Source organism: Cyprinodon tularosa, unplaced genomic scaffold (genome assembly GCF_016077235.1).
Source record: "Cyprinodon tularosa strain WSP-4 unplaced genomic scaffold, ASM1607723v1 ctg62, whole genome shotgun sequence".
Taxonomy (NCBI): Eukaryota; Metazoa; Chordata; class Actinopteri; order Cyprinodontiformes; family Cyprinodontidae; genus Cyprinodon; species Cyprinodon tularosa.
In genome coordinates, this window is record NW_024039363.1 from 882,176 (window position 1) to 907,290 (window position 25,115).

Consider the following 25,115-nt stretch of genomic DNA (forward strand, 5'->3'; position numbering starts at 1 on the left):
TAGCTGCATGGTGAGGAATCTCAGGTGAAAGTAATATGTTTGCTCCGCGCCCTGATCACCCCCAAGGAGTTAGACTTCCAGCTCACTATTTTGGTCACGTTTTTCCATCTTTTTGGGTTGATCGATGTCCTACAGGTACTGGAGAGGAGGGGAGGCTTAATTTTAGTGAGGTTGAGAGTCCTGGGAATGAGAAACTAGAAAAGTGACAGGGAGGGCAAGTAGACATGTCTGTGCGTAAAGCTTGTTCTGGCTCTATTTGAAATGGTGCGGGTGCATTCTTTTGAAATCACTTGATTTATTGTTTCTTTGCGCTTTTAAGTGGAAATCCCATTCCTTTTTTAGTTTGATGAGAGAAATGCTTTATGTAATGCTGCTGCAGCGATTTTTGCTTCAGTTTTGCACTGTACTGCTCTTTGATTTTTTTTCTTTCTTCCTGTAAAATCCAGCAAAGGCTTTGACTGCGTTCCTGGGTGTCTTTGAAATCGGGGCCGATCTGGTTGTGATTAGATCAATATTTTGTGTTTCAGAGAGAAGACGGGCAGCCTGAGAGAAGCCCCCCCGCTGACATAAGAGAGTGAGGAGATTACAGTAGGAGCTCAGAGGAGGCGATCAGTGCACAGTCTCTCTCTCTTGCTCCCATCTCCTGCTGCTTTCAGAGACATGAGCCGCCCGCTTATGGACCATATCGCCAATAGTTTCCGCGAAGATGCCCCTCGACCCCCTGTGCCAGGGGAGGAGGGCGATGCGCCCCGTTACCCCAGCAAATCCGCAGTGATGAAACCCCCCAAACCCGCTCCGATCGGCTCTCCGGGCTCCTCGGCGCGGAGGAACGAGGATGGTCTCGGGGAGCCGGAGGGAAGCGCCTCCCCGGACTCCCCTCTCTCCCGCTGGACAAAGTCCCTTCACTCCCTGTTGGGAGATCAGGACGGCGCCCTTCTGTTCAGGACCTTCCTGGAGCGGGAGAAAAGCGCAGACGCCTTGGACTTCTGGTTCGCCTGCAACGGCTTCAGACAAATGGACTTGAAGGATACCAAAACGCATCGGGTCGCCAAAGCGATCTACAAGCGCTACATCGAGAACAACAGCGTGGTGGCCAAGCAGCTGAAGCCGGCCACCAAAACCTTCATCCGGGACAACATCAAGAAGCAGCACATCGACTCTGCCATGTTTGACCAGGCGCAGACGGAGATCCAGACCAACATGGAGGAGAACGCCTACCAGGTGTTCCTGACCTCTGACATTTACCTTGAATATGTTCGGACCGGTGGAGAGAACCCGAGTCTCATCAGCCCGGGGTCTTTGGGCAGCCTGAAAGTTGTTTGTGGATACCTGCCTACTCTGAATGAGGAGGAGGAGTGGAACTGTGACTTTAAAGCCAAAGCTCTGGCTGGACTGAAGGGGCAGAGGGTCCCCATTACGCAGAGGGCCATGGAGATGGTGGAGAAGGGATACAGGTAGGTGTCCAATACCTTTTTTTTTTATTATTATTATTATGCACACTCTAGAACCACATTATCCTTGGCTTTTAGTCTCCCAGTGTACACCCCCCTCCTCCTTCTCCTAAGTTTGCAGAGATCTCCCCACCCCTCTTTCTCCCAAAGTCTCCAGCAGCAGCCCTCTGCTGGCGCTCGCCTGGATTTCCGGAGCTTTGAAATGGTTCCGCAGAGTGACTGATCGTCTTCCAGAGGAAAAGTTCACAGAGCAGAGGCTGGCTCTGGCCCCAGCCAGCAAATAATAGATGATGACATTGCTGTGCTATGTCTCCTCTTGTTCAACCACTGTCAAAAGCCTTTAGGCAGAGATAGAAATCTACCAGTGGCTCTTTAGATGTCACTTTGAAGTGAGGGTTGTTTCATTGAGGTGTTTTCATAGCTCTTCCTCTGTTTGTTTAAGTCAAAGAGAGAGAAAAAAATGAAAGACACTACAGAGTGCTTAAAAGTATTTACAACCTCCTGGTTTATGTGTGTTGGTAGAGGACAGTTTAAGTTGTTTCATGGTGTGAAAACAATGACACAAACTCCATTTAATTAGTTTTATTTTAAATGAAGAGGTGAAAATTGTTTGTTTTTCTGTTTAAGTATTGGAACATATTTGCAAACCAACAAAGTTTTACTATTTTTGAATTATAAATTTCATGTTATTTGATTATGTTGGGTGTCACCAAAGTTAAACCTATAAATCTCATTATTTCAGTCAGTCCTCAGAATATCTCTAGCATTGATTGTTATGATTAACACTATTTTATATAAAGCACATAATGTCCCCATCACTCCCTTTTAGCTTTAGCATCTCAGCTCCAATAGATATACAGCTGATGTGGTTATATAAGGAGGTTGGAATCCATTCATCTGGTGAAATATGTCTCAGATCTACGGAGCAGGAATGCAGCTAGCCTGCAGTCTGCTGCTTTACAGACATTCCACTCATAGCTTTTCATCTACAACAGCATTCATTCATTCAATGAGAAGGACAGTTGACACTTTCTAAGTGTCCACATGGTAAATGTTCTTTTTTTTTGTGACTGGAATAATTCCTAAATGGAAGAGTTTATTTTTTCTAGAGAGAAAGTGAAGGTGTTGAGCTTGGTATATGTTTGATGTGTCCACAAGGTTACATCATTTTGGGCTTCCATACCCCTCAGTATGAACTCTGCATGGAGCACCTGGGAAAATTTCTATGAGGGAAAACCGCACAGACTGTAAAAGCTGCTGACGCTGTGAGAAGAGGCTCATTTTCCAGGCTAAATATCCGTGCATCAAGCGTAATTAGCCTTTAACAGTTTCTGTCAACCACTTATGAACAGCTGGGATAGTTTGGAACTAAGCAGTTTAAGCTGGATATTGTCTTCATAATGAGAACTGCCTGAATCTATGAATTATTTCAGATTATTGCTCAGTTTGATATGCCTGCTACCCCAGATGTCGCAGGCAGAGGCTGCAGTCAGCTGTTTTGCTTTGTGCTTGTAGCTTATTACGTTTCCTTTCAAAGACGGGGTCAATTAGCGATGAAAGGTTTGAGCCAGATGATCAACAGATGATCATTTGTCGTGGCACCATGTTCCACCTTCATCCAGTCACTTGTCTCTGGCTTAAACCCTCAACATGTGCTGTCCCTTTCCTCCTCATCTCTTCTGACTCAAGTTCTCTTAAAAGGCAAAACAAACCCTTAATGGCAGCAGCTACAGTACAGAATCAAAACCTCCTCCTCCCCTCACTCTTTCCTCCCCTTGTTGTTTGTGAGTTCTCCTCAGATTCCCTCCATTGCTGCACCCCCCTCCCCATCCCCGGCCTTCTTTACTTTTATCTTTTCTTCCTTTTGAAAACTGAGGGACGGGGACTACGAGGCGTGCTTTCAGAGTGGCAAGGAAGCGCAGAGAGAGAGAGAGGGAGGGAGGGAGGACGGTTGCAGCTCTTGAAAGGGAGGGAGGAGAAAGGATAAATGAGGGGGTGAAAGAGAGGCAGGGAGCGAAGAATGCTGGGCCAGCTGTGTTAAATACCTGACTCTTTGCAAGCCCCCTCTGAAGGTCAGTCTGGAGCTGGGGGGCCTGCAGCTTTAGTCATGCTGGGTCTCTTTCCCTCCTTACCAAGACCCTCCCCTTCTTCCCTTTTCTCCCCTTTCTTTCCCTCTCTGACAGACTCCCATGCTTCCACCCTAAACTTTTTGTAAGGGGGGGTTACTCCCCACCCCCTCCCCCTCACTGCTTTCCTTCTCCTGTACCATGGCAAGAATGCAAACACAGCGGGGCATGCATGCTGGGGGGGAGAGAGGGAGTGAGGGTGGAAGAGAAGAGTGGAAAGAGAAACTGTGGGACATTTAAGAAGTTTTTCCCACAAAGTTTGCCAGCACCCCCCACCCTCCCCACACCAGCCTGTCACATCTGTTCGTCATGTTTGCCGTTCTTAGCAGCCAAGGTTATAGCCACACATTTCTTTTATCCCCCCCCCCCCCCCCCCCCCCCCCTTCTTAAACATCAGGAAGAAAAAAACAGACAACCTGGCTTGATTTAGGACCCTCAGCTTTTAGGGTTAGTTGTATTAATATGACTCTGTTGTTTCTCAGATCCTATAAGAGAGGAGAGCAGATCAAACCCTACCATGCGGGCTCCTTCGCCCCTGTCAGCAGCACCAACGACAGCGAGGTTTCCAGCGACGCCTTGACAGATGACGCCATGTCTGTGACTGACGGCAGTGTGTAAGTCAATGTTAATCAAACATATGAAGTGTTTGTGGGGAGAAGCAACAATTAGGCCCCTCAGCCGACCCAGTTCTCCTGCAGAAAACCAAACTGCATGGATATTTATTTGTAGGTAGGGTCAATAATAATTATTGGTTTATCTGGATCCCATTCTGTGGCCTTTATACTGAAGGATCTCGGACAGAGCTGGTTTTCAGTCTTAAAAAAAAACAGTAAAAGATGTAATGATTGATTTGCAGTGTTTCTTTTTTTTTTTTTTTTTTTTTTTTTTTTTTAAACCAACCTGTAAGGTTAACCTTAGACAGATTTTGATCACAAGATTATTTCCATTCAAAGATCTGGACCCTGCTCCTGTTGAGTTTCATTTTAGTTGTTTATATGAAATGGAAAAACCTCCTGCTTAATCTTGACTTAATAATCCTGATCTGATATGATCAAAGGGGGGATTTTACTTTCTGTTTGACATAAAAGAAGTTTCCTAACTTGTTAATGATCAGCCTTCTTTGAGTTTGCTGATTGAAGAGCCGACTGGCTCTCATGAATCAGGCCGTCCACGTGGACCACAGGCTTTTCATGTACGTGCCCTGGGCCTCGTTCTCCTACAGCAGAGTCACGTGTCCTTTACCTGACAAGGTGCTGTCTCTGCCTTATATAGAGACTTTCTACTTGGCCAGAAAGTAGAAGAATCTATGTCCAAAGTTCCTCCTTGGTTCATATCTGTTAGATCAACCATGACCAGGTAAAAGATACCAGCGCAAAGCATTGATATCCAGCACAAACCATTGGCTTGCACTTAACAGGGGCTTTTTTTTTTTTTTTTTTTTAAACAGCAGTTAAAGACGTACATACGGTCCGACTCTGCTGTACTTTGCCCAGAACAGTTTGAAAGCCTGAGCCACAGGGACACCAACTTTCCCACCTCATTTCCTGCCCACTTTGGCCTTGATCACAATATCTGCGTCTCAGTAGGTCACAGCTATAAAGACCCATAAACATTTGAATAACATTTGCAGATAAAGTCGGGGGGGGGTAGAAAAATGAGGAAAATGGTTACGGGGGAGGAGGCGCTCAGTTGGGAAGAGAAAGAATGTTGTGATAGAGAGAAGGAGGGGGGGGATTTTTGCTTATATCTTATTTATGGATTTGCTTGGACGCTGGGGAATGCAGCTGCGCAGACTTCAAACGTTACCTTATCTTACAAACCAGCCTTTTGATGTGCCGAGATCAGAGGCTGGCTGCGGCAGAGCTTGCCAAATGAAGATTGGGAGTGTTTTGTGTGTGTGTGTGTGTGTGTGTGTGTGTGTGTGTGTTGTGGGGGGTGGGGGGGCTTTGCTCATGCGCCTTACAGTGGCGTTCCAAAGCAAAACTAGAAATGTGCTCCTCGGATTGGTTTGGAAGCTTCTGCTGAACACGGACGTAGAGATTCAGAGCTGAGGTCATCTTTGCGTGAGGGAGATGGTCGGATTTAACTAGCGTCGCGTCTTTGATAAATTCCCTCCATTAGGTTCTTAAAGGGGTGTGCGGAGCGGCTCAGTCCAGCTGTGGGTAAAGGAATGCTGTCACTACACAGGGTCCCTTTGCAGTATTGATTACTCTGAAAAAAACATTGAATTGAGTGTTATTTCAGACTCTATTCATTAGATGCTCCATTTGTTCATCTGTCCTTTGCTCCAAACGCTTATTTCCGTCCTGTTTCCTCCTCACAGGGGTCATATTTGAAGCTTAATGGCTGTAGAAATAACTGCTGTAAATATGCAGTGAACAGTTGTTTCAATCTAATGAAGCCAAAGATTGACAGAGAACTCAGCTAATTTGAGGTTAGTTATTAAATCCCCCCCTAACTAGAACACTGCTTGGTGTGGATGTTGGGAGGTGGAGATGAGTGTCATTTCTGGGGCAAATAAAACCTCCCTCGATCTGCCTCGTGTTGAAGTGGATAGTCCAGTCTACTCAGACTTGGTTAACCTCCGGTCCTCAGATTAAGGCTGAAAGAGGAATTAATAAATTAGATTTCCTTTTCCTTGAAGTGCCTTTTGATCTGTCCTCTTGGTTAGCGAGCGGGCTTTAATGATGTATCTGATTGGGTAATTGACCTTTTGTGATCTCTCCCTGTAACCCCCCCAATAGAGATGGCATTCCTCCGTATAAAATGGGCTCCAAGAAGCAGCTACAGAGAGAGATGCAGCGAAACATGAGGATGAACAGCCAAGTCTCTTTGCCTGCCTTCCCTGTGAGTACACAGACGCATGCACACACTCTCTCAATCTGGAGTCTTTTGAGCCTGGGTCCCACAGTGTCATTTCCATACCACCCTCCGTTCCGGGTCTCTCTCAGTTCTATGAATAGTGCTGTGCAAACTGTATTTGGCATTCTCGATTCAACAACACCAGCAAAGATCTGAAGAAGTAGCGTCAAAGACCCTGCCTCCCACTCGCACACGAATCCAAACGAAAGCCCCCCACCTACCTTTGGTGTCACCTACACCCCCCTCCCTCCATTAGGGTTCCTTGAAGTCTGTAGGGGGAAGGGGGAGGTCCCTAAGCTGTTTATCGCCCCAGCGCTTCTTTCCTTCTTCCCCGCCGATGCTGTAAATATGGAGAATAAGGAAGAGATGAGGAAGATCTCTGCCGCCTTATCCCAGGGGCCCTGAAATCAGCCCCGCTCCTCAACAGAAACACAAAGATGCTCGCAGTGACGCGCACGAACACGGCGCTTTGATCTACAGATGAATGGAGCAAACGCACGGGGGAAAGTGACAACTTCCAACTGAGATGGCCCCCTTTTTCTTCCCCTATCCCCATCCTCGCACACACAGACCCTAACCCCTCCCCTCCATCTCTCCCACATAAAAGTGAAGGATCTGAGGGAAGAGTCTGAGCATGTCATGTGAGCTCTCAGCAGGTCAGACGGGAGTTGGTAGCTTAAGGTTTTTGGGAAGAGAGAAGAATATGAGAAGGGTACTGAGGCAGGGGGGACAAGTTTAGCAGAGCTATAGGCAAATTCAACACTTTGCAGAAGTTCTCTAACTCACCTTCAACTCTTCCATATTTTCTTACCTTCCAACGCCAAAGTGCAATCTGTCCCACTTTGCATTTTAGTTGCTATATCATCTTTTGTTATTATTCCACTGTGGCTTTGTCTGCATGAGGAGCAAGATTAATGGAGTTCAGAGTCTCCCACCTGAGCTGTGGATCTCTGCTGCTCATCCAGAGTTACCATTAACCTGTTGGCTACCTCTCAATAATGCTCTGTCATAGTTTGGGTAGATGGATATAGATCCTGAAAATGCCTCAAATATGTAATTGTAAAAGTGGAATTGTGGGGAAAAATGCTTCCTGGGTGTGAATACATTTGCAAAGTACTTTAAACTTAACTATAAACTTTTATTCTAGACCAACTCAGGAAGTTTGAGGGATTAAACAAAGCTCCACAGATCAGATCTGGCTGCCATTCCCACAATGCAGCAGCTCTCCTCTCTTTCAGTCAGATGTTTTTTTTTCTGTCTTACTTCTTTATTCTGACTACAAAGATATGGAAATAGCAGGAAAAATGGAGAAACGATAAAGAAAGCCTCTGTACCGAAAAGGCAAATATTTTAAGATGTGTTCAGACGTTCGCTGTCACAACATGGTAGCTTAAAGGTGCCCAGTGTGTGATGGGGTAGGGGAATACATTTCCTCCACCTTTCTGATCCCCCAGCCCAGTTTTAAGTACCTTTATCTCTTCCTCATTTTTATTTTATCCTAAAAGAGCACATCTCTGCACCCCAACTTCTGCCATTACTTCTTTTTTTTCATCCCTCATCCTATCCTCCCTGGAGTCCTTTCACCCCCTGTTGATCTATGGCTTTTATTCCTAGATGTAAAGCCACTGCTTCCCATCAATCTATCCCTCCTTCCACAACCCTATCCTCCCCTACTGAGTGTTTGATATTTGACGAGGAAGTCTTTGAAGTGAGCTGACTTTGGAGGCTAGCTGATGATGACAGAGGGAACCAGCTGAGGCCCAACCCAGCGTGACTGAACGTCAGGCCCGCCGCCCCCTGAAACAAGCCTTAGGTGCCAGTTATTAGGCTGTGGTTATTACTGCCGGCAGTTGGAATGACTTTGGAAGCTGCGCAGGGTGTTGCCTTGATTTTTGGAATCATCCACATGCTAATTCATCCATTTCCTTCCTCCTCGAAGCGCACAAACCGTCCTCCGAAGGAGATGGTCCCTCTGGAGCCGGCTCAGTTTGCCGCCCAGCTGATCTCCCGCCTGGAGAGCTTGAAGAGGAAACAGGACACCTTCAACTGTTTGGAGGAGAGGCTGCAGCAGATTCAGGAGGTTGGTGTGATGCGGCTTGTAACTGGTCTGCCTAATTTCCTGCCATGATACTGGGGTTTCATGGTTATGTTTGTTTTTTTTTGGCAGGAGGAGGAAAGGGAAGATTCAGAGATCTCGGTTGCAGCTCCGCAGCTCTCCCCACATCCTTTAGCCATCGTCTCTGGCTCCTCTGAGGAGGATCCTCAGGCCATCCTGGATGAGCACCTTTCCCGGGTCCTAAAGACCCCCGGCTGCCAGTCGCCCACCGTCATCCAGCACTCTCCTCGCTCCAGCTCCCCAGAGAACCGGTCCTACGCCTGTGCAGGCTTTGGAGGCAAAGCCCATGTGAGAGCTGGACCCACCAGTTCTTCAGCAACTCCAGACCAAGGCACCTTTGCTCTAGCCTTAGGCTCCAACCGGACCCTAGTAAGCAGGCAGAGCACCAAACACATTCACCACCACTACATCCACCACCATGCCAGTCCAAAGTCTAAGGAGCAGATTGAAAGAGAGGCGGCCCTCAGAGTGCAAGGTGTCTGCTCCAGCGGCAGGTGTCAGTCCTGCCAGGCTTACCCACGCAGCCGCAGTCTGGGCAGAGAGATGTGTGGCGCCGTCTCAACAGAGAGCAGCACAGGGTGAGTTCCAACATTTCAAAAGGATTAAACGAAGCAGCTGTTTCTGTACTCCGTTCAGCCTTCCTGTTATCTAGTCTTCCTCTTTTTCACTCCATACACTTTAGCTATGAAAAAAGATGTTATTTTTACCTGAATCCCTTCTGTTCCTCCAGGCGCTCCAGCTCCCTATCGAGACGCATCTGTCTCTCAGGTTCTGAGGACGGGGTCGCTGACGGATGCACAGAGGACTGTGGCATCCTACAGCTGCCCACAGACACGACAGACCCTACCCAGAACGTGCTTCAGTGGATCCTGGAGAGTAAACGCCAAAGCAGGCACAAGTCTCACAGGTTAGTGGATGTTCGATTGTTTAAAATGTCCCCATTTTTATCTCCTACACATTTCTTTCGGCTAATAAAAATTTCCTCTGTCCTGCAGTAACCAGAGTGCCAAAAAGTTCGGAGGCTCTTCGACACAGACGCACACGTGGGGCGGCGGAGGAAGCTGTGGCCACCTACGTAACCACCAACCAGCTCAGCCCTTCATCCAAGACCCCGCTATGCCCCCTCTGCCTCCTCCCAACACTTTATCCCAGCTAGAAGAGGCCTGCCGCAGACTGGAGGAGGTGTCCTTCAAGCCCCCCAAACAAAGGTACAGACGCGTCCGGCCCTTTAAAAAACTTTAGGGCTGTGTCTGAATTTGCACCCCAAGCCCATCAATCACTATATAGAGCGGGGACTGTACAGTTAACTGAGCATTTGGACAGATAATCACTACTTTTCACTCTCTTTTGGTTAAGTGAGTTTGCCTCCCTGCATGGAGCCTCTGCCATCTTTATTTGTCGCTGCTGTGACAAAAAGTCCTATATTGCTTTCTGAGGAGAGCTGTCCTCAGAAAGCAATCCACGATTTATCACTCATCCACTAGACAGTCATCTAAAATGGCATAACACCTAGAAAGTGCCTAATATAGTGGTTAGGGTGGACTTTCAGGCACATCCTTGTTCTCTTAAACTCTGTTTTTCATATAGGGCCGTCTCATCAAGTAGACTAACATCTGTTCTATGTTTCTGCTAATTTTCAGGCATTCGTTGCCCAGCGTTCAGCGAGAGAAGACCCACCAAGTTACAGTCCACGCTGGGGGTTCTGCCCTCACCAGTCCCGGCCCCTCTGGCCTGATAACCACCAGCCCTGGTCTCCAATCAGAAGAGTACGATGCCTCTAGCGTCCTGCCCTCCTTCTCCTCTTCTCCTCTCTGCTCCTCCTCCTCCTCCTGCTCTGAGCTATAACGTCCAACTTCCAGTGTACTTAGACCCTTTTAACTCTTCCTCTTTGACACCTGCACTGCTAAATGTGCGTGCTCAGAGAACGACACACACATATAATCTTACACCAACCCGAAAAGGGAGGCAGGCTATTTTGAGCTTTGCATACAGACCTCCTCTGTGTTTGCACCAGTGTCATGTTGGTGCTGCGACTGTGGAGGATGTTGTCACTGCACCACCTGACTGCCGCTTCCTTTTCATGCTGATATATATTTGTATCATTAATATTGGCTGTCCTTCAGTGAGCTGGCAGCTCGCTGCAGCGAGCAGAGCTTAGTTCAGAGGGAGCTCCTCTGAAGTCGGCCTACAAAGCCTTGGACCCAGCTGAAGGAGAATTGATAACGCTGTGCTTCTTCTCTGACTCCCACATTCACTGACAGCCGTCCTATTTCTAGGCTTGCATAGTCAGCTGCTACATGATTACACGCCTTTTGCTGGATTTCCTGCTCCTCTTTTCATCACTGTATTATGCTCCACCTGTGTCCATGTCTCCTCTCACTAAGTTTCTTTTGGTCTTTGTGTCCTGACAGGTGTAAGAAGGGCTTGGGAGGCCACGCAGGGAGCAGCGGAGAGACGGTGGTGACTTATTTCTTCTGTGGCGAGGAGATCCCTTACCGGAGAACCATGAAGAGTCACAGCCTCACCTTGGGTCACTTTAAGGAGCAGCTCCGTAAAAAAGGCAACTATAGGTGCGTTGAAGGATTATAATTGTTTTGGATCTAAAAGGATGATGCAGGAGAACTATTGGCTGCCATTTACCTCTTGAGAGTTTTAAGATTATCCTCACATTTAAACCACAAACTTTGTTTTATTGCACTTTTTTAAGGCTTAGCTTATTTCTGATTTAAAAGCTTTAGCGAGCTTTTTGACTAGGCCTTTGACTAGGCCAGTCTTAAACATTCCTAACTTTCTAATCAATGCTAGTTTTGGATGATTTTTTTCATTAGATGAACAGTATTCCCACAGCATAATACTGTCACCTCTTTGTCTACATGTGAGGATGTTGTGCTCAGAGCAATAGGCCATCTTAGTTACCACCATATCGAGCTTTTTGGTTTTATTCCATCAAATCCTCAAATACTGTATGGTTTTGGCTCCAGATTGAAATGAGTTTAGGGGCGTTTAGGCTATTCCAGGATACTGCAGTCCATTCAAGACGGCAAAACTCTAAATCTCTGAATGCCTTACGATGTTGAGACCTGTTTGTTTCTGTTCGGTTGGTGTCAGGCTGGCTTTTGTGCATGTGCAACAAAAAAAAAGGAAAAAGACAAGAGGGAGGGCGGCGCAGGGGTTAGTGGGAGAGTTTGAACTGCAGCGATTTGGGTCCCATCTGGTATTGATTTCCATGCTAAGGCACACTTAATACACATGGCTTTGAAGCCTCGGCCTCTTTCATTTCAACCAACAAAGACTCGCACAAATGGCCAGTGTGCAAATTCTTCACTGATGCTATCAGGGCCTCTCTTTCTTTTTCCTTTTCTCCCCCCCCCCCTTCCTCCCGCTGCTCTTCTGTGAGCGTGGGGATGTGTGTTGGCTTGAATGCGCACAGTGTTTACACATGTTGTAATCATTTTATGGATATTTTGGAGAGACGGATAGTTAAATGCCAGATCTGTTCGCTTAAAGAAAGAGAGGGAGAAGTAACTTTGATAGCTTTTATCCAGTGGGCGTTAAAGGAAAAAGATCAAACACTTATTGTTTATACTGTTACGATGTTTAGAATGGGCACGGCTCGAGCGTCATGTTAATAATTACAGGCGTGAAACTGAGAGGGAGGGAAGAACCGTCTTCCTGTCCAGATGTGAACTTTTTTTTTTTTTTTTATGGATTAACAGATGTGACAAACGCTTACCTCTTGGATCATCTTCCTTTCCGCTTCGGCTCATCGTCTCAGTTCCTGTGTCATACCTTCTGCCTTTTTTCTTCTTCGTTTTTGGGAAGCGAGCTGCATGGTGCTTTAATAGCAGCCAGAGAATGTGTGGAGTTGGGTCATTTCAACATGGCAGCGGTTCAACAAAGAACAGTACTGCTTGGCCCTGCCAGACGATATTGGTGCCAGATGTCAGTGCAAACTAGAGAGAAGGTGGAGCGGTGTGTGTGTGTGTGTGTTATGGGGGGGTTGAAGATCTAGCCACATAAAACATGTTCCAGTGGAAATTCGGTCTCTTAGTAAAAAAAAAACCCCAAGAAAACATCATAGCTCTTTGAAGTCCTTTTTTTTCTCATTCAGAGTGGGAGGGATCAACGTTTGCTCTTTTTTGTACCCTCTAAACGGTTGTCACAGTTTTCTCGGCTCTTTCCTCCCATTTTGCATCTCGTTCACTTGGTTTCCTCCAGGCCCCATTTATTTAAAGTCTTCCTGGGCTTCTCTTTATTAGCGGCCACCCTCGTGCTAATTGCACCATCTGGGCTCATGCTCTCCTGTACGCATGGCATGTTCGTAAAAAAAAGAACTTCATACATTCCAGAGACCCCACATATGGGGCAAATTGGGTCCGTTTTTTCCATTACATAGTTAATGAGTGAATTCCCAGACCCCACCAACCAACTCACCCCTGCTGTTTTCTCTTCCTCTTAAATGAGCAGTTAGGAGGTGTGTGTGCGTTGCATCATTACATCCCGGTGAAGTCATGGCCTTATTTTTGTTTTTTCTTTATCTTGCACTCATAAAGTTGTTTGTCAGCTGCCAGTGAGAGGCATCGATACGTCGTCCTCGTTTGATTTTAACGTCCTCGTTTGATTTTAAAATCTCTAAATCACTATAGGAATAAACCAGGCAGCAACCTCTCTAACTTGTTCTCATTTTGAGTTTTCGATGGTTTTCTTTGAGTAGAGCTACAGAGGCAGGTCGTAAATGAAGCTGTCATCTAGGACTGCATGTATTTAACTGTCTCATTAGTATCCACTTTTCTGCTAGATAAAATCAACCCCCCCACAGCATGATTCTGCCATCATCGTGTTTATCCATGGGGGGTTGTTTTCAGGAGGATGTGCCTTATTTTTTTTAACCCAGCAAAATGTCCTTTTTAAGCACCTTTCCAGCCAGTGCATCTTCTTCCTGGTTTGCTTTAAATGCCTGATTTGGTGGATTTTTCTACAGATTTCCCCGTTATAGTGGAGATTAGCCATATTTCTCCCTCCCTGACCTGTCTGCTGGGTTCCTTATTCTTCACAATGCATTTTCTTCACTAATATTCTGAACGTTTAAAGCCTTCTTAGAGCAGCTGGGTTTATAATGACAGACTCCTGTGGGGCATTAGTTAGACTTTATCTTATTTAGGGCTTTTAGAGTAAAGGTATTGAAGTGAAAATGGCCCCTCTGACCTAATGTCTAAACATTTACACTGGGAAAATTGGAATTATTGTTCCTTTCTTAAAGTTTTTTTTTTTTTTTTTGCTGCAGGTACTACTTTAAAAAAGCCAGTGACGAGTTTGAGTGCGGCGCCGTGTTCGAGGAGGTGTCAGACGATGGCTCCCTGCTGCCCACGTATGAGGGCAAAATCCTGGGGAAGGTGGAGCGGATGGAGTGACTCCTTGCTGCCGTCAGCAACATGGAATTATACTCCTACGGGTTCCTCCTGCCTCTGTGGATAATATCCTCTCATTAAGATAAGACTGAAGGACTGAGGAGAAGGAGCACCGAGGGTTCGCCCATATGGATATAACCGGACTATCAGAGGAACTCGGCTGGGATGGATGAGCAACATGGAGCGTGCCATGCTGGACTGAAGTGTTTCTGAAGTTTCTAGAGACTAGGTGAATGACCACTCAGCAATGCAGGGCGGTGGGTTTAATGTGAGACTGAGAACCCAGCTGAATCCCGCCTGTGCAGATCACAAGCACTCGCCAGCACATTACTAATATGTATATGCAGATATACATGTATATTGTATAGATATAGATATCTATTACTATTTATTGGAAATATCCCAGAGACATGTTGCTCGGATTGATGAGACGTCCAGTTTTCCAAGATTTCTCCCTTCAGAGCAAAAGGAAAGCCTTTTTTTGAACGCCTCATGTTTAAAACGCCCTCCTGTGTTCTGGACAGCGAGTTGCTGGAGCTTTGATCATGTATTTACTGCTGCAGATCTATCAGTGGATGAGTTCTCCGTCTGCTCTGAAGGGCTCCTTAATGACAAAGCTAGCGTAAATGCTATTAATGTTTAATTCCCTGCTTTGGGACTCTGTCCGGTTAGCCTTGATCAGTCACGTCTTAGTGCCTTTTGTTGCCGTGGCAAAGGCATCGCACAAAAAGCCTGCTTGTGTAGAGGAAACTACTCCGATCGGCTCCTCAAGCCCCCTCCCAACATGTTTACACCAATGCTTCCCAACAGAAAGCTCTAAAATAGGCTCCTTGGTGTGTGTGTGTGTGTGTGTGTGTGTTCTGCACTGTGAGTTGCAGATGAAGATGACGGCGGCGGTTATTTACACTATGTTCATGCTGTTTTCATCGAGTGTACAGTAACTGTGCGTACATGGGTTGTTGCCATGTTTCACCCGGTTTTCAGGGTTGGTTTACTCCCTTGGTTTTTACAAGGGGCCTTTTATGTTTAGAGAAAAAGAGATTTTTTTTTTTTAAACACCTTTTTAGTATCCGTTTCATCACATCTATGTTTTCCGATATTCTTCATGGCTTCTTCAGCTCCACGTGTAAAATGTAAAAAAAAAAAAAAAGAAAAATACGCGTTTCCATAGAGCTCCATTTAAAAGATGCCTCGGTACTTTAATTATTGTAATTATAAAGAGATGTAGCCTTTATTAAAATGCTCTATTTTTCAAATTAGCAAGCTGCCTCCTGTGATTGTTGTTTTTTTGTGTGTGTTTGTGTGTGCGCGCCCGCTGTGCAGGGTGCAACTCGTCTGGTCCTGTGAGAAATTTCCGATAGATTTGCATCCATTATCAGCTCTTAATTCGCTCCCTGCTGGAAATTAAAACATGCAGCATTAATTTGGCCACTAGAGCCTCTGTGTGTTTTATGATGAGAAGGAGGGAGAGTTAAGTGTGTGTTAATGAGACATTTGGTAATTATACAGTTTGTCATGAGTACATCTCACTCGACTATTTATATGGTTAAACTTTGGGCCTCCTGCGGCTCTTTAAATACCACGAAGGAATGAGATTTAATTCCGTTTTTTTTTTTCCCAGACCCTTGTTGGATAAATGGGTAATAAAACCAGTCTGCTGTTTGATGAGCTTAACACTTAAAAATCATGAACTTTTTTCTTGCCTATTTTGTTCTGGTAAAAATTTGGTTTTAAAAAACTAAATCCAAAAGAAGAGAAAATGCATCGCCTCTTTATTCCATTACGGTACATAAATAGTTCTGTCCCATAAAAAGTGGGACAGATTTGCATTTTGGGGGGGGGGGCAAGATAAAGACATCTGACAGTCAGTGTAGTGAGAGAAAATATCCAACAGAGACAATATTGCTCAATAAAATGCGGCATATTCAGCTGTTTGGGTAAAAAGCTTAAATAGTTAGGAAGGTTATGATTGGATGGTCCATATTTAAAACATTGTGCTGCTCTCATGTTTCCTTTCATGGTCCTTTTGTTGCTCTAAGTCAGATAGGCAATGTGGAGTCAACAAGTCATCTCCATGTCCTGTATTTGATCTACCCACCCACTGAAGCAGGTGAGTCCAATCTTCACCGTGGATCAACCTGTGCAGATTAGACTCACCTGGTTAATTAGCTGGGTAGATTAAATACATGACATGGAGATGATTTGTTGACTCCACATTTCCCGTCTCTGCTCTAAGATGTTCTCTGCAAACTGGATTAAACTAGTTAAATGAATTAATTTGAACAATGAGAAGCACATAAAGGTATGTTAAATTGCCTTAATCTCAACCAAGTCACGGTATGAATGATTAAAAACTTAAAGAAGGAATCTACCTGTTTAATCAGCCAGTCACACCCTCTGGGTGTGATTCCATGATTCCACCCACAGCAGTATTGATAATAGAGAGAGGACAGTGACATGGCAGATTGGTCCTACTCCTTGATTCTTTTACAACTATGCAACTTAAGATTTAAAGTTAAAATCACAACAAAGTAGTCCTTAATTTTGAATTAGATTTTTTTTTTTTTTTTTTTTTTATAAAGATCTGAAAACTTTGGATTGTATTAAACACATATTTTTGTGCTCCTAAATAAAATCCAAACCACCAATTAAATGACTTGAAGAAAACCAAGTCCACCTCAGTCTCTAAAATGTTTTTTGAAAGCCTGAATGGTCAGTGGGAACGTTGGACTGATTCAGACATATTTATGTGCTAGAATGGCTGAACCATGAATCCAATTAAGAATCGATGGCTAAATATTTAAATCGGTGCTCTGCAATGCTCTCCATCCATTCTTACGAAGATGGAACTTTTCTACAAAGCAGGTCAACATCTTCATCTCTTAAATGTGAGACTTTGGTTGGGTGACTTGGAGCTCTTAACTGTCTAAAAACGTGCTTTTATAAATGAAAACGTTTTAGATTTTTTGTTTCAAATCATGATTTTAAATGTGACAAATGTTTATGCTGTATTAGCAGCCTAAAACAAAAATTGTTATCCTTCCTAATGGATAGATTAAAAATTGCCGGATTGTGTTTTTAATTGTGAAATATATATGCTTATATATAGTATATAAATAAGGGCTTTAAAGACTTTGATGGGTCTGAAAAATTCTGATTACTAAAGGAATAGTAAATTAGTTTCACATGAGTTGCCTCTTCTGAACAGGTGGGTTGAATGGTTGCTAATGCTAACTGAAGGTTAATCTTGGAATTTGCTGATTTGGCAACAGTTATGAAGCTAGAGTGGCAGAACTCAAGTGCACCACTAAATGATAAGATGAGTAATTGGCTAAAGTATCAATTGGTGAGGATAAATGGAACAAAAAAAAAAGATTAAAACCTTTTTAATCTATTGCATTAGAAAGAATACAAATCACAGTTTTCCTGTCCCTGGTTATAGAAACATCAGTTTGTCCAATATCAAATTATCCACTCATGACTAAAGCAAAAGTAGAATCCTATGAAAAAACTTTACATGAAGTCATTTATAGGCTTGGCTTTATAGGTTCACTCACCTGCTGACTCTTATCTTCACACACCTCTTGCAAACCTCGTTCCTCTGCCGCCGGGGTGTCCTTTCAACTTCCATTGGTTGAGAGAGTTGCTTATGCTGCCTTTCATATTGAAAGGGCATCATGATATTGTTAAAATAGCATTTTTGGACTCCTTTCATCAGGAAAGGTCAGTGCATACACTTGAAGGCCATCCTTTATCATCTTTAGAAGCTCTCATTCAGTGGCGCTGCGCAGTCAGGGGGGGCCCTCTCAACCCATCTTTGTGCAAAGAGCTATTTCAGATGAGGGTAATCTTTTTGAAGAATGCCCACGGATAGGTAAACTTTACACCTCTATTTACACATGTAGAGGTTTTTATACTTGCAGCGGTATGGAGATTTAAGAGCATTTAAAGGTTTGATCATGAACTTCAACAGATTATTTGTGTAAGCTGAGTGACGAATGAATATCAGAGCTGGAGACACTTCAGTGTTTGCACAGTGGAAAGACTCATGCCCAAATGTTCCCAGATGTCTTAGACTTCCAGGACCTGTAAATCACAACTGATTTGATCCAAAAACTCCTGTGTTCCCAACCCAAATAAATCCAGTTAAAAGTATAATCGAAAAGGCTCCTGTAGCTGCAAATCCACCTGGTTCATATCTACATGCGCTCCCCCCGAAAGCTCTTGAGTTTTTAAACAAATGTTATAAAACCGTCTGCATCTTATAGCAAGAACAAAAAACTGAAAGAAGTGCAGAATAAGTCAAAGAACAGCTGAGTATAGAGACCCTGGGAAAACGCTGCTCACTGTGTGCCACCACAAACCTCAGGTTCATTTAAAGCCACTTCAGCCATCCCACCAGAGATGGATAGAAGAAAACGAGACCCCCAATTTTGGGTCCCGCAGCCCTTCATTTAGAACCTGGACCGACAGTCCAAGTTGTTCCACACGAGGCACCGACCCAGACAGCCGCAGGACTGTGGTCAACCAGGGGGCCTCGACTGGATCCTGGTCAGGCGCCGCTGACGAAGCTGATCCCGACAGCGCCATGTGACCGGGTCACATGATTTTACGCAGCTCGACACCGCACTCTAATCAACGGCAAACTCCAAGGCTGAACATTTTTAGATTAACCAGAACAAATTCTTTCTTTAAATCTGACGTACATTAGAGCTGAATGCTTTCACAGACTGATAGAGAGCATCTACAGTGCCCTGCAAAAATCCAATTTATAACAGCCTCACATTTTCATCACATTAAATCAAAACCAAACATCAGTGTTTTTAAACATGAAAATAAAAATGAAAATCTGAAAAACAGTACCTTTAACTAAAATACAGCATCAGAAGTTATCTCATTAGTAATCCTGGAATGTGTCAATAAAATATAAAGTCAGAACATGTTAGTAAATAGCAAACATGCACCACATCCAGAAGTTGTTTTAAAGGTATAGTGGAGGATGTGCTTTTTCCAGGTGGATCATCAAAATAAGTGGTACTCCTAATTGTCAATCATTCTAGTGATATGTTTACGTGATGCCGTCCCACGTACTCGTCCCCATTTTGGAAAGTAAGCTTGTACGAGCGATGCAAACAGCAGCTTTTAAACAGAGCTTGCACGAGAAGAAATGGGCTCGTGCACGCTCTTGAATGCATTTAATAAGCGTTCCCTCTCGGGCGCGGACATGGGGTTGGTACCATCATGACATGGGCATGCTGTGACAGAGGAGCTGCTTTGAGATGATTGGTGGAGTTAAATGCAGGACAAACACAGAAGAAAAGCTGCAAGGGGCTGCAGCCAGCGATACAATGGCTCAGTCAAAGTCAGAACCTTCATCAAATTGTGGCGGCCTTAAGTTGTTTTGCCAAGATGAATAGGCTACAAGTTAATAGGTGTGCGATGCTGGCAGAGAAACATGGTTCCAAAATTTGTATCTTTTAAAATGCAGGTTATTATCTTTAAAAATTGGATAGATTTTTTTCGTTCCAATTCACATTATTAAATAATCTTGTTTTGGCATATACAGAAAAATTTATTGTAGGTTGTGATTGCAAGCTAACCCAATGGGAAAAATTTTACCTTGTATAAGGGCCATGCAAAATGCCTTGGACATGTATTAATTAAATATGTGCCTAAAACAATAATAAAAAAAAAAACTTCAGATTTTGGTTTTTCCACTGTAAAATACTAATATCTTTAGTTGCCAATCACTGCCTTCGGTGGACATCATAGCTTTATGAAGTGCATCCAATAAAAGCTTGAAGGTCAGAAATCCAATCCTCCCTTTGAGGCTTTAAATAATTTTAAATTAAAGAAATATTTCTGAGTTTTTCTCCTCATGTAAAAATCAGATAACTACTTAGATACAATAGTTTTTGTTCTGTCTTGTTTTCTTCCTGTTTGTTAGAGGAAGTGGAGGCAGGGTATCCAAGATGGCTGCTGTAGCTGCTGGCAGCTGAACTCTTGAGCTCGAATTGGAGGGAGAGCAGGTGAGTTTTGTGGTGACAGTCGGAGAAGAACCTTAATGAGAAAGTTGTGGAGGCAGAAAAGGCAGCTGGGTATTGAGCTTCTGCCTCCGACGCTTCAAGAATTGTCAAGTTTTTGCACACAAGGGACTTTGGATCACTTTTCTCTCAATGAATACAGTTGAAATAAAAGTTTCTGAAATAAAGTTTTTCTTTTTTTTTGTAATGAGACTTGAGCTGAGGATCAGGTTAGCAAGTCAAAACCCAAGAAAACCATCTTGTAAAGAAACGTTTCATCCAGGTCCTTATACAAGGTGAATTGAATAGTTGTAAAACCTTTCTACGGTACTTCAACTGCTTTTTTCCTCACTTAAGGGTCATCCAATCACCTCTTTTCACTGTTTTTTAAAACATCATGTTTCAAAGTTGTTAATTTAAGCACAAAATGATCAAATACAAATAATAAAGAATAAGGGCATCCAGAGGCAATAAACTCAAATGCAAATGCCATGGAGATTACATCACTCAGACATCCCAGTTTTTAATTCCTAGGTTAACAAAACACAGCATGTCAATTAGTTACGTTTTCTCTTTTAGCCCAAGACAGGACAGCATTACAGTTGTAGCATAACTGCAACAGAAAAAATGAAATATTAGTTGAGCAAAGGCTACTTTATAAACTGTGCAAAGATTCTCATGTACCAATGGATGCTTATTTACGCAGAATCTATTGGTTATTTACATTTATTTATGGAGGAATGAGCCGGTGCGCCAGCTATGATCCTTCTGTGTGAAACTCATACTGAGAACAGAGCAGTTTAGACACCACAATATAAATAAATACAAACAAATAAGATATTCTTTTGACTTCAGTTTTCTTTCAGGTAGTTATTCTGAATCGAAACACTACATGTTTTTTACTTCCTCTAACCTAAAAAAGAAAAGTTTTGCTGCACCTAACTCGCTCTCTGCCTTTAAAGGCAGGGGAAAGATTGAAGCTGTAAAAGTTAGTCAGGCCTGCCCGGGGAATTCTGCATGAATCCTGCACACAACTGAAGGAAGAGCATCTTTTGTAAAAAAGAGGGTGTGCTATTGTCCTGCTTTGTTGTTTATTCTTTACTTAGATTTCACCTGGTGCACGGGGCAGCCCCACTAAGCCGCAGGGTAGGCATTGTTCTTGGAGCCTGCAGTCACCTTCTTTCTAACTGAGCCTTTCAGAGACCCCCCATGATCTTTGTTTTTACTTCTGGCCTCAGACGGCTTAGATTGCTGCCTGATGTTCCTTCCTCTTTTCCCATTGTTTCAGTGTGTCCTCTTAAGTAGGACTTCTACTTGTAGGTCGATGTTTGTGTGTTCTCCGTTTGGAGCAGATACGGGATGGGGAGGGGGGTCGGGTTGGTGGGGTACACAGAGTGCATGTGAAGTTTTATTGTTAACCACATGTGTTTTTCAGTCTCTGTGCTTCCATGTTTTTTTTCCCAGGGTGAAGGGGTTGTGTGGGTAATATAGCATGAGGCTATCTAGAGAGAGGGGAAAAAGCCCAAATGGGGGGACATGTGGTTCTTGTTTGGGGGCTCAGCGTGCAGCGACGGTGGGTCTGGTTTCTCTTTGGTCTGACTTGCATTTGCAACCTAAACATCCCAATGATTATTAAACAGTATGGATGCCCTTAATGCTTCCTTGATATGAAACAGGAACAGATAAACAATGTTGGATCGAGACACGTTACGTGCACACTCCTGTGCCACGATCGAAAAGTCAGAAGTGGAGTCTTTTCTTTAAGGGAAAATATGCAAGGAAATATAATATCATGGAATAAACCCCCCTTTCTAGTTTTGCTTTTGTTTAATTGTATATCCTAGATCATGTTTCATGATGGCCTGAGCTGTGTGAGAGCATATAAACATGATGCCTAAAAACAACCAAACAACTTCTACAAAAGCTCTAAAATAAAAACAATGGCAATCTCGAACACCCAATGATTCAAAGCATTAAAGAAAATTGTTAAATGATTGTTATTGTTCTGAGAGTATCCACGCCACGACGCAAGAGGGACAATCACGAACAAACTGAGGCCAAAAAAGAGCGGAGATCCAGGTGGAAAAAGGGTCCCAGCATTCTCGCGCACCTCGCTCTTCTAGCTGGTCCGTCTTCCTGAGTCGTTTTCCACAATGACGGTCATAGAAAAAAAAAAGCCGGTAAGGTACCAAACAGGAAATACGCATAGTGTAGAGCAAATGTAGATTTGACCAGTCAGATGCCTTCTGTCTGCGGACACCTACAATTTTGGAGAGGTGCACGAGAGTGTCTGCGGAAGGGGCGGGGGCGTATCTGCGTTCACTGCTACAAACACACAGACGACCTGGTTTCTGAGTGTAAATCAGCCTTTACTATTTCATGTCCATTGTAGCTTCCATTCTCTGCTATGGAACAAGTTGGATTAAGGCCCCGTCCACACGAAGTCAAACCCTGGCCTAAATTCACAAATTTTTCACCAAACCAGCCTCTCATCCATACGAAGCCGGCGTTTCGGGGGTCTGTAAACAATCTTTTTTTTATTAAGCCTTCAGAGTGGGAAGATTTTGAAACGCCGTTTTCGCATTCCCATCTTTAAGCTCTAACTGCATTTTTTTTTTACACGTATGCGTCATAGCGCCGCCTCTAAACACGCATGCACGACACAGTATCACAACAACAATGGCGCCGTACTGTGTTGAATGGTTGCTGCTAATGCTACTCACCCTGCTGTCGGGCTTACAACAGAATCTTCTTCTTCTGGAATATCTCCAGGAAGAACAGAGCAATATAGTAGACATAGTTCATCACCTCAATTTGACTGAACCACGAAAATGGACCCGCAGGGCCGTTTTCCGGTTTGGTTGTTGTATAAATATTACTGCGCATGCCCAACATTTCGTTGCCTGTTTTCGCCTATTTTTGCTTTGGCACCACAGCGCCACTTACAGGCCTGGCATACATTTTGCAGCGTTTTCATGCATTCATGTGGTCGATCACATTTATTTTACGTCTCCGTTATTTTACGTAGCGTTTCGTGTTCGTTTTGACTTTGTGTGGACCGGGCCTAAGGCCTTCTCGAAATCTTGAATGCCAACTGGGGGGGCATGTGGTTTTCAGAAGCGGAGCCAAGTGGGGGGCGAGGGGCGGCCATGGCCACCCTTACCCAATCATTGGCCACGCCTACCATTTTTTCCCTCTAATACAGATGGTGGAAGCAGTAATACTCTCAGGTGGAATGTTCTAACTTATTTAAAATTTTATTTTTCATATGTATACAGTTACTTGACAACAAAAATACTGTGATTAATTATGTACATCAATATATTAACATTAAAGATGTTAGATACCGAATTCATGCTCTTTTCAGAACTAGATTTTGTCTTATGGGGTAAAGAGAAAATTATGTCTCTCATTTCACTGAAGATTCATAGATGACAGAGATAAATATCTACTTTAATAAAAAATAATTAATTTACTGTAAATATTAGTACATGTAAATATACATTTTATACAAAACGATTATTGATAAAAGTTGGTAAGACAATGAATCAGATGTTTGACCGAGAACTCAAGCCTAGACTTTTAATGTAGACAGGATGAATACTAAAATATATGTGTCTATTTGTTAGCAAATGCTGTAGTAAAGTATAGTTATAGTTAGTCTTCAATCTACACTGTTCCTGAAGTGACTCAGAGGTTCTGGCGCCTATCTGTTTTGGCCACCCCTCAGTGTACATTGGTTATTGTCTGGCCACCCTTATTAAAAATTTCTGGCTATGCCCCTGGTGGTTCTTTAAGCTAATCTGAAGGAGCCATCAGTTTAGCCCCGCCCCCTGATGCAAAAACAGTGCTAGTTTGCAGATACATCGTAGCTGACGGAACTCTGCAGTGACACTGAAATCATCTCTCATTGAAAAGTGCTGCAGCTAAAAAATGGAATAATAATCTTTTTGAGGGAGGGAATTTTTTTTTATTTTTGCGTTTGCATTTCTAATGTTTGAATTTTCAATGCCTAATCTTAAATGTCAATCCAAGCTGTCACTGATTTAGCTCAATAGCTTGATAAATCAGACCACTTCCCTGCTTTGATCTGCGCCAATATGGCCCAGTTAAAAAAAAGTTAAAAAGCCTGTATCCACCCACACCAGTAGAGCCCAAAACCTGACCTGTTTTACCCACAATTATCTCCATTTGAAACTCCACCTGAACCTGAGACCCCATGTTCACAATGTATAAACAACCCCACTCATTTTCTTAAAGTCACAAAGCTTTTATTTTTGTAGCTTCAGCAGAATACTGTCTGAACAACAGATGGGCAAGAACACTGATGCTAACGTGGGCATTGCTTTCACAGATGCAAATAGAAACCTACATCGACATACAAACGATGCATCGATCAAAACACGCCTCGTTTGAAACAACAGTTCGATTTTACAGTGCATTAAACAAAAAGAGGATAAGAATAAAATTCACATAAAATCAAAGTCACTGGTTATGTTATGCTTCATTTCCCTTTCCTTAGTTAACTGTCAGAATCATCATCATAGGAGCCGACCTCGTCTGCATCACTTCATGGGTAAATTTACATTTATTTATTTGATGATTTCAGTTTTCGGAAAGAAAAAAAATAGAAAACAGAAAAAGTAGGAGAAAAGCCACATAAAATAAAAGCTGTTTACACCTCATAAGGCTGCGAACCACAGTTCGGTTGTACTGATGTGCAGATTTTTCTTCAAAGTAATTGGAGAGGTCATAAACATGTTTGGAAAAAGAGGATTTGATGGAATGAGGTGCAACTTATGAGAACTGCGTTGGAAAGAAGTCAGCAGGAGTGCAAAGTGAGCAGATGCAGAAGATAAGACATTAGAGGAATTAATTCAAAGACCACTAAGAAAATATTTGGATAAAAGTTGTCCGAGGAAAAGAGGCCAAGAGAAGTGACCTAAAGTCAGAATGATTAAGTGGGGAGAGAGGAGAAATCTGTGATCCAGATGAAACGTCAAAACAAACCCTCTAAATGTGGAAAAAGTGCTGCAGTGTTTGTGCGAGGGTGTGTGTGTGTGTGTGTGTGTGTGTGTGTGTGTGTGTGTGTGTGTGTGTGTGTGTGTGTGTGTGTGTGTCCGTGGCTG

At 43.5% G+C, this 25,115-nt stretch overlaps 2 protein-coding genes across 4 annotated transcripts in view; both read left to right on the plus strand.

Annotated features, from left to right (window-relative positions):
• The window catches only part of cep112 (centrosomal protein 112), a 182,547-nt gene extending 181,881 nt beyond the window's left edge, over positions 1 to 666 (plus strand). For both annotated transcript variants that reach the window (XM_038307796.1, XM_038307797.1), the window contains one exon: positions 528 to 666. The gene's annotated coding sequence lies outside the window, so the exon portion shown is untranslated. The remainder of the gene's footprint in view (positions 1 to 527) is intronic.
• LOC119798366 (axin-2-like) lies at positions 627 to 25,115 on the plus strand. 2 transcript variants are annotated; one of them, XR_005282709.1, is made up of 11 exons: positions 627 to 1,454; positions 4,060 to 4,191; positions 6,322 to 6,424; positions 8,379 to 8,519; positions 8,607 to 9,133; positions 9,286 to 9,462; positions 9,551 to 9,763; positions 10,196 to 10,321; positions 10,967 to 11,125; positions 13,840 to 14,798; positions 25,036 to 25,115. XR_005282709.1 is itself a non-coding variant. In XM_038307799.1 (10 exons), the coding sequence occupies exons 1-10, from the start codon at positions 661 to 663 to the stop codon at positions 13,964 to 13,966; spliced, it is 2,499 nt and encodes an 832-aa protein (XP_038163727.1). In that variant the 5' UTR covers positions 627 to 660; the 3' UTR covers positions 13,967 to 15,222. The 2 variants fall into 2 exon arrangements, 1 of the variants encoding a protein (XP_038163727.1); XM_038307799.1 differs by lacking the exon at positions 25,036 to 25,115 and having other exon boundaries at positions 13,840 to 15,222.

Bases quoted from the DNA above. Each gene is read 5' to 3' on its own strand.
- LOC119798366 (XM_038307799.1), top strand. From the start codon at position 661: ATGAGCCGCCCGCTTATGGACCATATCGCCAATAGTTTCCGCGAAGAT. The intron at 9,463-9,550 runs GTTAGTGGATGT...TCTGTCCTGCAG, and splicing joins AGCAGGCACAAGTCTCACAG to TAACCAGAGTGCCAAAAAGT. The intron at 10,322-10,966 runs GTACGATGCCTC...GTGTCCTGACAG, and splicing joins CCTGGTCTCCAATCAGAAGA to GTGTAAGAAGGGCTTGGGAG.